Source organism: Leopardus geoffroyi, chromosome C1, assembly GCF_018350155.1.
Source record: "Leopardus geoffroyi isolate Oge1 chromosome C1, O.geoffroyi_Oge1_pat1.0, whole genome shotgun sequence".
NCBI classification, from domain to species: Eukaryota; Metazoa; Chordata; class Mammalia; order Carnivora; family Felidae; genus Leopardus; species Leopardus geoffroyi.
Window position 1 is genome coordinate 200,331,318 of NC_059328.1, and position 14,993 is coordinate 200,346,310.

General features: G+C 40.8%; 1 protein-coding gene across 14 annotated transcripts in view; it reads right to left on the minus strand.

Annotated features, from left to right (window-relative positions):
• Positions 1-11,344, minus strand: part of FN1 (fibronectin 1) — a 70,424-nt gene extending 59,080 nt beyond the window's left edge. For 11 of the 14 annotated variants that reach the window (XM_045481158.1, XM_045481157.1, XM_045481153.1 and 8 more), the window contains exons 1-7: positions 10,849-11,318; positions 9,735-9,863; positions 8,669-8,806; positions 6,722-6,853; positions 5,635-5,772; positions 3,268-3,426; positions 593-784 (exon numbers count right to left, since the gene is read on the minus strand). In XM_045481158.1, the coding sequence (XP_045337114.1) occupies positions 593-784; positions 3,268-3,426; positions 5,635-5,772; positions 6,722-6,853; positions 8,669-8,806; positions 9,735-9,863; positions 10,849-10,996 (1,036 nt within the window). In that variant the 5' untranslated portion in view covers positions 10,997-11,318. Of the gene's footprint in view, positions 1-592; positions 785-3,267; positions 3,427-5,634; positions 5,773-6,721; positions 6,854-8,668; positions 8,807-9,734; positions 9,864-10,848 lie in introns of all 14 variants that reach the window. The other 3 variants (XM_045481145.1, XM_045481152.1, XM_045481146.1) reach the window with 3 other exon arrangements.
• Positions 11,345-14,993: the final 3,649 nt, after the last annotated feature.

Genomic DNA, 14,993 nt, shown 5'->3' on the forward strand with positions numbered 1-14,993 from the left:
TGCTGCCGTGCCTCAGTTTCCCCATTTGCAATGGTGTATTAATACAGACTAGTTAAGAATGCTGTTCAAAGTATACTGGAGTGATATACAGAACTCTGTTGGTGCCATAATAATTAACACATGAGGTTATTCTAGGGAAAAAGTCAAAGGTACCAATTGTTATTGGTTACTACCAATTATATAGTTATACCACTATAGTGGTTACTACCACTTTTGTAGCCCAGAAGCAATGTGTTAAGTTGTTGAAAGTTTGCATCGTGAAGCTCCAAAAATTTGAGATTCAGAGTATAAAATATGGTTGGTTTGCTATTCAGAAAGCAGCCCTCTTATAACATTTTAGACAAATAAAGATAATACATAGCAGTTTAATCCCCACTACAGGAAAGAAAATACATAGATTAAAAAGAATGGAAGAAAATATATGAAATGCCAACCCTGGTTGTTATCACAGGGTGGTAAGATTATAAGCTTTTCTTGTTTGCTTTATTGTTTTACTTTGTTTGTTTGTTTGTTTTGTTAATGAATGTACTGCTTCTCAAAAATTTAATAATAAAAAGCTATCAGTATTATTTTTTGAAAAGATAATACAGACCTGTCTCTTGGCAGCTGACACCATTGCCCAGGCAAGTGCACAGCATTTGCTTATTTCCTTGTGTCTTCAGCCACTGCATCCCCACAGAGTAAACCACACCACTGTCTGTGACACAGTGACCGTATGGAGCAGGCTGGGGGTGAGGCTGGGGCTGGTAAATGGCGGTTCGGACATCTGTGAAAGAGCCAGATCCTAAGGGCATGAGAAAGGAAAGTCATAAAGCTGGGTGAGAGAAACCAATTAACTACTTTCTGGAGTAGGGATCTTCAGGGTCCCATACAGATCACTCTGAAATCCATGGTGTTACTGATCTGGAACTGAAAAGAAATGCCCCTCCCTGTGTTAGCTTTTACGTTCAGCCTAGGAAATAATCTATAAGAGTCTAACCAAAGGGTCTCCATCTTCCAGCTTATCTGGATTATATTTCTAAATCACAGACATTATCCTGCCACTCAACAGAGCAGATGCCCTCAACAATTCCTCACTCAGTCCAGGAAGCACATGGTCCACAGCTTCATTATCCCCCACATTTAAGTTCTTCCAGCTCACCTCTGACCACGTCCTTCCTTGGTGTAAGCCTTGTCTCCTCATTCACTCATTGTACCCTGTACTGTCTTTATGTCTTTCCCTTCTCCTGGAATGGTCTGCCTCACCCTCGCTCTCTTAGCAGCTTCTATATGTTCAATATAACTAGGCATTTCTCTTGCCAATATTGTTTTTGAGAAGTCCCTGACACCCTGCGGCAGACTTGTGGCCGTCTGCTTAACTCTGAGCTCAATGAAAGCATCCTGGGCAGCCATTCTGGATTCTCTAGAAGTTGTTCTTCCTTCCACATTTTGTTTCCCCCCAGGATTATTTGAGAATTGGGGTGTGTGTGTGTGTGTGTGTGTGTGTGTTTCTAAACCCAATCAATCCGCTTAACACAGCTTTGTTTTCAGAGTAAGACAACACAATATGTTGATCTTTTCTCTAAATTGTTGGAAATCTGTTCTCTCAAAGGCCAGGCCCACAGGAGAAGAGTCAGAATGAATGCCAGAATAACTGATGGACTGAATTCAGCATCTCTCTAAGCCCTGCTCACCACTAGAACCCAAAGACACTTTACATACAATGGGTCCCAAGGTCATACACACCAGGGAGTGGGCATCTGTATATACCCCACTGAAGAGCCACAGTACAAAGTAACATAAAGATCTCATAGAAGCAGGATCCATTTTGTTTGACCCAATGCTTCTCACACTTTTTAAATAGAACCTTTTCTGTATAATATTAGTAATATTAATAAAAATAGATAACATTTATTGAATCCTTATCCTGTTACACCTCAATTACCCTTTTAATTTAAACTATTTCAGTAGGGGAGCTGGAGGAGGGAAAAAAATAAAACATAAACTATTTCAGTAGATTGATGTTTATAATTGTTTGTTTTTTTGGTTAGCAGTAATTTCACTGATATAATCAAAAACCTCAGGATGCATGGGTGGCTCACTCACTAAGTGTCCGACCCTTAATTTCAGCTCAGGTCATGATCTCACCATTGTGAAATGGAACCCTCCTTCGGGCTCCACACTGTGCATGGAGCCTGCTTGGGATTCTCTCTCTTTCTCTTGCTCTCCCTCTGCCCCTCACCTGTTCTCTCTCTCTCTCAATCAACCAATCAATCAATAAGATAAAAATGAAAATAATCAAATAACTCAAAGATACTATCAAGTCTAATCTTGTTTACCTTTGGAAGTGCTCAGAGCAAGACGAAAATTCACCAAAGGGAGAAAAATCTAAACAAATAATATTTTTATTTATGGTTAAATGGTTGATTGATAACGGGCTAAACAATAATGCTAGTACATTATGCAGTGAAAACTTGATGAGAACATATTAAGAAGGATAACAGAAGCACACACCCGTGATCGCCATTATTTCTGTCTTCAGACTCTTACAAAACAAGTTACAAGGCAAAGATCTTGCTCTTGTGCCAGAAATAATGAAAACTACTTTTTTTTTTTTTTAAGTGCTTTAGACATTGTGTCATTCATTCTCATCCCTAGGCCTCCTCTGAATTTCTCGAATTGTAAATGCCAATACATGAAGAAAATGATTGTGCATTATTTTATGGAATGCAACAAAGTCTGCTGGAGCATGGAAACCACGCATACAGAATTGTTTCTGCTACAAAGAAAGCTGAATGTCAGGACAAGGAAACATATTCCAGTTTGGAAAAGAACAAATGTACTTTTTTCCCTTTTCCTAGCAGAAGAACCAAGTAGTCGTGTAACCCATCATAACCCTTTCATTTCCATTAAAATGCACTTTAGGTATTAAAAATGCATAGGTAAAAAAATGCATATGTATGTGAATGTATATGTGTGCATATCTACATATATATCTATATATTAATTGTGTGGGTTTTTTAACATTGGCATTGCCTTAAACATCGTTTAATCTCTTGGGGCTAAACCTCCTTTTGTTCCCTCTAAGATCTATTTTTATTTCATTTTTTTAAAAATTTAAAACCTGATATTAAACAAAGTTTTTAACAACTAGCAGTCTGTAAATGAACTCAGATTATTAGCAGAAACATGGCAAACTCATCCTCAAATGGCGTGTCAAAGGAAAGATGGATTTGCAGAAATAGGTTTTGAAACGTGCTGCGGTTTCTGGCTAGTTCTGTGCCTCACCAGCGGACGTGGTCTGCAGAGCCGCATGCCTCTCACACTTCCACTCCCCCCTGCCGTTGCCCGTGCAGATGCACTGGAGCAGGTTCCCCCGATTATCCTTCTTGCTCCACGTGTCTCCAATTCGGTAGGATGTCCTGGTGTCCTGGTCATTGCATCTGTCTGTATCAGAAAGGAAGCATTTCAATATACACGTCATGTCAAGCTGGGCAAATGCTCAAGTCAACGCTAAAAAAAGAACGTAGTGGTTTAGAGTTTGATGAGCTATTCTCTGGTGGTAGGTTTCTATGTGGCTCTGGTACCACAGGTGTCAACCTTCTGAAAGATGGGATTCCATTTGTTAGAGCAGAAAGGGAGATGTGTGACTTTGTAGGATTTAGTCTCGTTCCTCTTCGCCTTTGCCAAAGGACTTTTTCATCATCTTTCGTCCATTAATTAAAAAAAAAATTGTTTTCACATTGGTCCTTTGATCAAATTCATTCTCTGGCTTTCTATTTTCCCCCTCTCTTTCCTTCTCATGCTCTCCCAGCTTTCTCCCAGTAATTGCTGGATACGACCAGCCCTTCAACAGGGGACTTTCTTTAGAAAGTGAGAAACAATAGGAGGCAAGTAGGTTTCAAAAGGTCTCCCCCAACTGCCCCAAAGAAGCTATAAAAAACAGTAGCATCTCTTTTTTCATTTGTTATGTAAGAAAATTCAGAGTACTGCCAACTTCTTTAAAATGTTCTCTTCTAACCTTCCCCAACACACACCTATTTAAAATTACCAGTCAAATGGCTTCTTTTGAATGGCTCAGTGTGAACCTTTCATGGAAAAATGGAATTATTAACATAAAGTGATCATTTGTAACTAAATTGCCATTAGTGTATGTGTTCAATTATCTGACAAATAGATTGTTTCAGTTATAATCCAGTTTTGCCCATATGCTACAATGTGAGGAGGGAGGATTTGATTTCTGTATGAATCAGAAAATCACAGCATGAGGTGAAAGAGACCATAATTAGACGGTTGATGTAAGTGCACACAAATACACACCCACATTGACCTAGCATCAGAATGGAGGTCTGGAGGAAGATATTATAGCTTTTCTCCATATCCCAGGGAAAAGTACTTCCCTAAACCCCCATAGCACTATTTTCAGTATTTTTCTTGAAGCCCTTAATATTACACTTTGTAGAAAATGAATATGTATAAGCCTTTCTTATCTCCCTGACCAACTAACTAAGTGCTTTTGGAGGCTGTACTAATGTCCAATTTATTTTTTGCATTCCTATATCATCTTGTATAAACTGGGGACTTACAAAATTTCATGCAATACATGACTTCTCTTTGAGGAACTTTCGCCCAACTTGCTATTAGAAGAACTTTAAATAATAGATGAGGGTTTGAGTCAGACACTTACTTTGTCTTGAGCTAAAACATTGCCACCAAGGTCTTGAAAGTCTGATGATCATAATAACATTCTAAATGCAAAAGATCTAATGAACAAGCACGTTTCTGGGAAAGAGTCTGCCAGAATTATCACTTTCCATGAAAGACTCATTTTTTTGTTAGCAAAGAATTCAAATTTAGAGGTTGAACATTTTAAGATGGTTAAACACTTTAACCTAGATAAACAAAATAGGTTCAATATATTGAGATTTGACTTAGAATTTATTTATAACAGCAACATTAATGGTTGTTTTGCTTCAATAAACTAGTTGCCTTTGGTCTGAAAAGTTCAAAAGAGGAGCCTTGAATCCCTAGGGCAACAGGTAGGGCCTCCAGGCAATCCTGGAAGGAGCAGCAGGGGTGCTAGAGGTCAGCTTCTTTATGGCACTAAGAAGCCTATTTAAGAGCTTTGGGTAAGAGACACTGTCCTTAGTCCCACGTAGACACATAATTTTAACCTATATGTACTTTTTATTTTCATCAGTTTTGCCAGTGAATATGCCCCAGTTAAATTTCAAACATAGAAGGAAACTTAAAACTTTAGAGCTTCATTCCATTCTCTGTTAATAGTACCTACATACCCAAAGATGTATTTGCATGGATTTTAATGATTTCTTTGCTTTTAATACTTGGAAAATATCTCAGTGATAATTTAATCAAACATTTGCAACTAATCTTCAGGTCCACAGCATATTTGGCATTTTAATGCATATTTGGGATCTTTCTTAGTCACTCATAGCCGAAGACCTTATTATTAAACTTTATAGTTTTCTTTGAAGAAACAGAATAAGTTGATTGTGGAATTTTTCTTGACATCCAAATGTTACCAAAGCATGCTGGTGTGGTGGGTGTGTTATAAGTGACATCACGTTACAGGTCTCTCTAGGAATCCAGAAAACAATACCTCGCCTCATCTTGAGCAAAAGAACTAAGACGTACTTCTAGAAGTACAGGTGATACGTCCACTGCCTTCTCCCAGACAGGTACAATCCACCATCATCCAGCCTTGATATGGCTTTTCCCAAGTTTCTCCAACAACGTAGGAAGTTCCAGCAGCATGATCAAAACATTTCTCAGCTGTAAGGAAATTTGGATGAAAAACAGGGGTGGGGGGGGGGGTGGGGGGAAAGGGTTATTTTGAATTGTGCAGGCTCCTTGTAATTTAAAGTATATTGTGTAAGCAAAAATCCAGCCACATTTTTTTAAGTGGTACTCTGTTCAAAAAGAAAGGCACGCCCTATAACTAAGCACATAGTAAGTAACCAAAGTGAAAGAAAGCCCAAGACGAGGCGGCAGGCGGAAATTCTATTCTCCTAATAAGTACATAGACTATATATATTCAGCTAGTAACATTTCTCACACAAGTATTTGAGTGAAAAGGATCTGTATATGTATTCATCTGTGGGGGACAAAACACCCACAATTCCAATCTTAATTATGAATGCATAAAAAAAAAGACAAGAAAGCTGTTTAAAATCTGATTTCTGTAATAACTACAACACAAAAAGCCTGATTCAAGAACAATTTATATATTCAAATCTATAGGCAGAGACTTAGACTTGTGTTTATAGAGTTTAAGATTAAGGCCAAAAGAAGCTCAAAAAGTTTGAGTTTGAAAAAGAAAAATTACCAAGGTGTGACAGAGCACACACAGTATTGTTTCGGTCCAGCGTGTTCCAATAAAGAAAGATGTCAAAAGTGCTATTTTTTTTCTTTTAAATAATTTATATCTTGACCAAGGAGAAAGCAGCGATGAGACAGTAGACAAAAGAAATGACTGTTTCCTAAATCTTTCAATTCGATCCTGTCTTTTTGAAACAAAATTAAGACATCTACCAATGTTAGTACTTTTGGGCCTGATTCCTTCAGGGCTGTGGATTATGAACTATTTCAGTATTTGAAATAAAATTTCCACTTCCCTATTTTTTGAATTGGAATTCAGATCTCGCGTCCACAGGGCCTTTGGTGCAATCCACCATGTTGGCTGTGCCTCCCCGCCTCTCCGTCGTCCCTCAGAGCCACACACCTATCGGCTTGCAGGTCCATTCTCCTTTCCCATTACCAAGACACACACACTCCAACATGTAACCGCCGGTCTCATGTGGTCTCCTCCACGTGTCACCGATCTTGTAGGACTGACCGCCTTCATGGCAACGGTCTGTTCAAGATAAAAAGCAAATGTTAGAGAAAAAGACAGAGAATATTTCAGTGAAAGAAAGAAGGAAAGAAAGAAAGAAAGAAAGAAAGAAAGAAGAAAGAAAGAAAGAAAGAAGGAAAAGGTCTCATGTTCCACCCAGGATAGGTACTTGGGTTAGGCAAAGCAAGAACACAGAGAACAGCTTTCCCATCAGAGGCAGGGGGAAAGTTAACAGGTCTGGTCACTTTGGGTCTTGGTTAAGCATGATGGGAAATCACACAGAAAATTGAATGGCAAAGAAAGAGGTCATAAATCCTGGTTCCTCAGAGAGATCACAGGAAATTGGGTCCTAAGGCAGAAAAGAAAGGCTGGCAGGCAGATTGAGCCTGACGGAATGAAAAGGCCACACTGGGCATAGCTTTCCAGCTTTCAGGATTGGGAGAGCCCATGTTTTACCCCAGCATAAAAAATGTCACATTGGTGGAAATCACATAGATGCACACCTATCAAGTGTGGAAATCTGGGTACTCTTCTAAGCTATTAAACACAGTGGCACATCAGAGGCCAAACTGTCCATTAGATTGTAAGCACTATGGACCACTAATTCATAAGACTGCCAATAAACTTGAATAAACCCTAACATTAAGTACAGGAAAAGCTGATTGGGTCTATTCACAAAGGCCTGCTTTGCTCTTTTGGACAGAAGCCTTTCAAGTAACTTATACTTAAAGGATGGATTAAAAAAACTAAATGCTTTCTTTTAAATATTTAATTTAATTAATATATTAATTTTTTTTTTAGAGAGAGAGAAAGAGAAACAGTAGGGGAGAGGGGTAGAGAGAGAGAGAGAGAGAGAGAATCTTTTTTTTTTTTTTTAATTTTTTTTTTTCAACGTTTATTTATTTTTGGGACAGAGAGAGACAGAGCATGAACGGGGGAGGGGCAGAGAGAGAGGGAGACACAGAATCGGAAACAGGCTCCAGGCTCTGAGCCATCAGCCCAGAGCCCGACGCGGGGCTCGAACTCACGGACCGCGAGATCGTGACCTGGCTGAAGTCGGACGCTTAACCGACTGCGCCACCCAGGCGCCCCGAGAGAGAGAATCTTAAGTAGGCTCCATGCTCAGTGTGGAGCCTGATGCGGGGCTTATCCCATGACCCTGGGATCATGACCTGAGCCGAAACCAAGAGTCAGATGCCCAACTGACTGAGCCACCCAGGTGCCCCACTAAATGCTATGTTAATAGAGTCTATTGGTAGCCTAGTGAATAATAATGAAAAGACTGCCTTAGCTAAACGGGAATTAATGAGAGTCAACACAGTCCCCAAAGGTCCTTGGAAACACTAGTAGGCTAACCATTCCATATTATCCCTGGGAATAGAGATTTGTTTCCTGGGTAAATCCTATAAGTCACGATGAAGTCAGACTGTATCTGTGGGATGCAAGAAGTCTCTGCATCACAAACAAGAAGAGCAGACCACACAATGGCTAATTCTCCTCTTCTTGACCATCTTCCTAATCACTTGGTCAGTCTAGCTTGAAGATGTCCAGGTAAATTAAAACGAACAACTCCTCCAAGCATATCTTACTGAAATGGAACTCAAGAGACCCACTGGGTACTCACAAGTCCATACAAACTAAATACTGTTTCCACCTGTGCACAGAGCCATCTTCCAGAAGCACAGGATCCAGTTGGGTGATCACATAAGAGCACCCAGTCACCTGGGGTAAAGCCCCAAATTAGGAATATCCAGTCATGGATAGCAGAAAGTGACAGTGACGGTAATGGGAGAAATTCACTGATTTTATTGACATTTTGCAGAATGTCTTCCTTACTTGCAATTGTACAACTTATCCTCCCTCGCCCAGCTCCAATGCAGGTGCAGTCCCAGATCATGGAGTCTTTAGGGCGCTCATAAGTGTCACCCACTCGGTAAGTGTTCCCAGTGTACTTGTCAAAGCAAGTCTCTTCAGCTGAGGAGAGAAAGAAAGTTCATGTGAGCCTCACATATATAAAAGCTTTTTTATTCCACTAATCCCATCCAAAGAAAAACTCACTTTTTCATTCTATGAGTAGCACAGTACAACAGAAGTATGTAAAAAATTAAAATGGGAGACCTAGATTTTACTGCAGGCTTTAATGAAGCTCAACTTTTGAACTTTGACCAGTTCTCTGATTTTCTGTAAATTAATTTCTATTGTAAAGGATTCTCAGGCCCTTAGGAAAAAACGGTATTAAGCACTACTTTAGGACTGGTTAGATTGTGAAGGAAGGCTTCCATTGTAATCTCTGGCTCACTCAAACCAAGGTCCACACTAAAAGCAAACAATTTGAAGATCTCCACCTCCCACCAGGTACTGTCATGTCTTAATCCTATTTCCATTTTAGCCTCATCCGTGCTTCTCTCCAGGTGTTGTTATAATTTACAAAAAACAGAAAAATGGTCACAAAAGAATGAGAACTTTGAAGTAAGCAGCTCCTGGTTTTATGTAACTGACAAATCACTTTATAATAGAGTGCCCAAAGTGTTTTCTGGCCCGTAATCTTACATGTAGTTTAAGATTTGAAATTCTTTTCTAATAAACTAAAATTTTATAAGTGGTTTCTTTGGAAGGAAAACACAAAATCTTTCATTTTCTCATCAAAAACTTTGAGAGAATAAAACAAAAAGTAGACTCAAGAAACTACTTTCAGATACACTAGTTGTTTGGTTTTAAAGGTAGAAGTAACATGTAAAAGACAAATAAAAGCAGTTATTAACAGTTATTTAAAGAGGAAATGATAGATAATTCTACAGGGAAAATGGTGTACTTATTTTTGTTACCAATGCTAAGTTTAATTAACAAGCACCCACTTCTCCATATATCAAAAGATACTAACTGCCAGGCTCCCACCACTTACGTTCAGGTTTACTCTCGCAGTTAAATCCTCGGCTCCCTCCATAACAGGTACAAACCAAGGCATTTCCCAGGTAGGTGCGCTCCCATTGTTGGTTTATCTGATAGTGTTTCCCATTGTCATAACAGCCAGCTATAAATGATTCAAGAAAAAAGTGATTACATCTCCATCTTCTCTTTTTTCTAAATTATGGAATTTTCTTACACAACTAAATTGACAAGACTAAGCAACAAACATAGAAAAATAAGTTAATCAACAGAGGATCAGAATATTCCACTCTAAAATATATAGAAATTAGCTACCTAGGGAGTTAACCACAATTCGTACATGTAGATATTTAGGTATTCCTTTTTTCTCTCTTTTAACTTAGCTAAATGCTGTACAATGATGTCATTTCCATCTGGCCAGGGGTCTACATCAAAGGAGTGGAAACATTTTGGAAGACAGATACCTGGAATTACATTTTAAAATATGCAAAGACCTTCAATGCTTTTCTGGGGTAATAAGTCAAGAAGGACAACTTTAAGCAGTTTCCTTTAGCCCAGGCTATGGGAGGGTGTGTCTTTGAAAAACTGGAAGAGGAATTCAGATCTGTTCTTGGAGAAGTATCCTGAAGGGCCCAAAGCACTATGAACCAATCACATCGCTTTCAAGTTCGTTAGGAACAATGTAACTATTTGGACACCCTCCTACCATCCCCATTTTGAAAATATTTAACCAATTATTTAGTAACAAAGAAAATCTGAAGCGTAAGGATCACACTAATACCAAATGGAAAATGTAAAGGCAGTTTCCTCCTTAAAAGCAAGTTTGGATGAATTCATAGGAGGACGACTTTAAATAGGTACCGCTGACAAGAGCGCTGAGGGAGCCCCTGTGCTCCAATGCATTATTTTATTCTAAGGCCCTCGGACCCAGCCTGCTCAAACCCCGAGCCTTTTGTGCCCTCGTTCGGCAACTCTCATTAAGGCGTGCACGCACACACACACACACACACACACACACACACACACACACACGCCGCACACGCGCGCGCGCAAAACTTCAGCCACAACTTTGGTTGGCTTCAGGGTCCCGTCCCGGGGACAGCCTATTTCAGCCCGCGGTCGGTACTCACGCTTGCTCTGGCTGACAGCCACTGGGGTCTGGGGCTGAATGATTTGCTGAGCCTGCCTCTTGCTCTTCGAGGCTCCGGTGGAGGGCACCGCTGTCCCCAGGGACAGGACGGCCAGCAACAGCAGCCGGGGCCCCGGACCCCTGAGCATCTTGAGATGGTGCGGGAGGGAGACGCCCTCACCAGAAGGCAAGTTGCCACCAAGTTTGTCTCCCTTTGCAACCTGCGGGAGAAGGTTCCAGTGCCTTCTGCGGGTTGGTGACCCCAAGAAAATAGGGGCCAGGGGATGGGGAAGGGGACGGCCCGAGGGACAGAGGGGAAGGAGAGGACGAGAGAAGTTGTGGCTGCAGGTCCCCTCTCCGGCGCTCGCGCCTGGAGCTCCCTCACCTCCCCCTGCAAAGCGCTGCCGGCGCGGGCGGCCGAGCCCCGAGCGCCAGGGTTTATATGGGACGGTCCCCTCCCGCCCCCCACGAGGCCCCGGGCGCCGGGGAGGAGGGACGGCCCGGCTCCCCCTACCCTCCGGCCCCCGCCGCCGCCGCCGACCGCGCGCCGATTGGCCCGGACTCCGGGTGACGTCAGGGGGACTGTGGGTTCGCCGCGAACAAAAGAGATGCTGATCGCCCGCCAGGACTGGGGCAAAGGAACTTTTTTTTGGTTTCCTTTGCGGTCGTCAAACTTTCTTGGGGCTGAGGGGGAGGGATGGGAAGCGGCTGGAAAGGGGTAGACTGGGAGGAAAGGGAGGGGCTGGAGTTGAGCGAGGCGAAGGGGTGGCAAGACACCCCCCGCCTTTCCTTTTCTTTTTTACTGGGGCGGGGGGAAGTTGAGGAATTGCATCACTTCTGAGAAAAAAAAGTCTGCTCACTGGAGTGTATTTTGGGGGGAGGAAAAACCATAAAGTAGCCACCACCTGGCAGCTGGAGGAATGTAGACTTTACGGTCCCAGGGCGGGGCTGGCTTCCCTCCTGTTCCCTCTCTTTGGTCTAACGTGCACTGACTTGGGACTCGCTTTCTCTGCCTTCGCAGCTTCCCATTCAAGACTTCCCCCCTTCTGAAGGCCGTACCTGCCGGGTTCTGAGGAAGGGGGGAGAAAGCGATTCTTTAATGAGCTTCTACTAAGTTTTGCGGGGTGCTTGGAGGATCTGGGGGAAATTCAGAGAACGAGTTTTCTTTTTGGAAGGACAAAGCAGCAGTTAAAAAAATGTGCGGGAAAGTCTCTTTCCTGGGGATGCGGTGCCTGTTTCCACTCAAAGTGAAATCAGTCGTGGATGACCTGAAACCTGGAGAGAGAAAGTTCTTCATGTCTTTGCCCACGTTCACCAAGCCTGTTGCACACGGGGGAGAGATCTTGTCTGACTCACTAAAAGCTAAGAAAAGACCATTCACAGCCTTGCCTCCCAATAGTCCCTTCCTTGCTTTTATTTGGCATTTTCTTTTGGTAGACATCAGTTTCATCACAGAATGCCCTTCCCCCAGCCCCTGCTGCCAAAAAAAAAAAAAAAAATCTCAATTGTTACATATTCCAAGAATGTGGAAAGTTCCCATTTAAGGTCTCTCCCTCTTTCCCTCTAAATGCAGAGGGTTGAAAGGGAATCTGGGAAGACTAGCATTTAGCAATTCATCACATCAGTTTGTTTTCAGACAAACCAGAGTCACACTCGGCTTTAAAAAGGTCTTCAAAAGGAAGACTCCAGTTTTCTTCAGCAACTCCAGAGAGACCCTGACTCAAAGTTCTGCCTTCCAGAAGTAATGTTCGTGGTGCAGACCTCCTGTTTGCTTTCAGAACCTATGAAAAGTACTGGAAAAATGTTTATTTCTGCAAGTACTTGTTTTCTCCAAAAGTTCCACCTCCAGTAACTGCCATGGGTTAAAGAACTCTATGGTTATAAAATACCCAACACATCAAAGACACAAAACTAACATTTGCTTTTATTAACGCATGGATTAAAAAAACCCCACAGCAAATATCAGTTTCTTACAAGTAGTATAAAATAACTCCTTGAGTAATCTTTGTGACCAACGTTTCAAGTTGAGAGAGTGCCATGGGTTTCCCCAAATTTAGAGCCCCGTCTGGGTTAGACTTTTTTGTTTGTTTGTTTGTTTTTTTAATTTCTCATCATCATTCAACAAAGCAGTTTTCTCTTTCAAGTATAAAAGGGCCCCTTGTAAAATGCCTAGTAAATTTCTGGGAAGCCAGAGGGAAGGATACCTGGAAATCAGGATGTAAGCAAGATAAACCTGAAACTAAAGCTTTCTTAAAATACATAGATTCTCGGGGAAGGAAATAAGTGGTTAGAAAAGTATTTCGTCAACAAACAGCATGATATTTTGATATATTTGCTGTACTCAAAATACATTAGAATAATATATATATATATGAGAACTTGGAGGAAAAAGGACCACCTTACATTTGAGAAGAAACTTTTATATTTCAATCCTATTGAAATATAATTTGTTTCAGGAAATAGTACATCTCTAATATCTTACAAGCAAAAATATAAAAATATGAGACTGAATTTTATAGGAATGTTTGGAAGTTTACCCTTTTACTTGAACTTTTGTTGTTATTCTTAAACTTTGGAGACGGAGACATTTCTTTGGTTAAAATAACAAGGCTTGCCTTGGTATTCTTTCATTATCAAAATCCCTTGTAACTATGTAAGTCTAGTATCTCTTACTAGCGAGTTAATTAAATATTGAAGACCTCTCTGATTCTGTTCTAACTCAACTGATATACCTAGGGTCCAAGATTCCCTTGCATTTCTTAAGAAATCTGGAGACTATTTGGACAGGATGGATTCTTCAGTAAATAGTATCCTTCTACTTGCAGGATATATCCTCGGATTTCTTTTTCCTCATCTTGATTTGGAGAGGAAAGTGTGACAAAGGAGACAGAAAGTAAATTCATAGGTGTCTGGGGCTGGGCCCAGGAATTAACTGTAAATGGGAACAAGAAATCTTACTGGGGTGATGAAAATAAATGTTCTAAAACCAGACTCTGCTGGGACGGGTGCAACCTGGCAAAGTTCCTAAAAATCATGGGGTTGTAACTTCAAAAGGGTGAAAATTATGACATTCTGTAAATTACACCTCAATAAAGTTGTTTTTTAACAAAATTGACCAAAAAGTAGTATTTCTTTATTCTTTTCACTTGTACCTCTTCTGATTTTGTTTCAAGGACACACTCCCGAGAGGCTGCAGCCATACATAAGGTGGCCTCATGTCTTCATCTTTCTGAGAGGAAGTTTGCCTTTGATAGAGTAGCAGATTCTGTCCCTCTATGCCAGAAACTCCTTAAGAAATCCAGTATTTGTGAGATGACATGTATGTTTCAAGACAGAACAAATCGTTACTTAGGACTGTGCCTTGTTTCTCCATGGAGGCGCCGTGGTGATAGGATTTTCCCAGAATTTATTTAGAGCAACTTAAAAAGGAACACACGTACTCATGCGTGGGGAGGGGGGTGTTATTTGGATGTTTTGTTATTAGAGGAGGATATTGAGGATTATGAACAATTATGGAAATCTGAGTTGAATTGACTATTAGTTGAAGATTATGGTTAAGCACAAAAAGAATTTATCAGATCCAGTCATTTAAAGAGGATTGAAATTAAAAAACAATTTAAGGGATACATTTTAAAAGGCAATTTTTTTCCAAGTGAAAATGAGTTTCCTTTAAGACTAATACACACATAGCAGACAATACCCTTGCTAGCTGAAACCCTTCTATTAGAAAAAAATCTTAGCCCTGATAAGAAATAACTTCTTGACCCAAAGTTTACTTTAAAGGAAGGTAGGCTGTTTTTCCTGAAAACCTTTGGCTTTTATCCTGTTCTTAATCTCTTTCAGTCCGGTTAGAGGGAAGGCCATTGACTAGAGACCTTTGGAACTTTCTGCCTTAAGAGACTGTAGTGTCTTTTTCTATTTCATGGCTGGAGAGAGATAAATTGCAGTAGTTTTGTTTCTTATCTTGATTTTATTTTTTTGGCATGAAATACTTCCCATCTTCTTCCCTTGAAAATGGCCAAGCTTGCAAAACTGCTACTCATTAAACACAGGTGTGAGAAGGAAAAATAAATTGCCCCAAGGGCAGCCCATGTGGGTTGAATGTCTAAGCAGTTTGTCAATTACAGAATTGACAGGGCACCTACA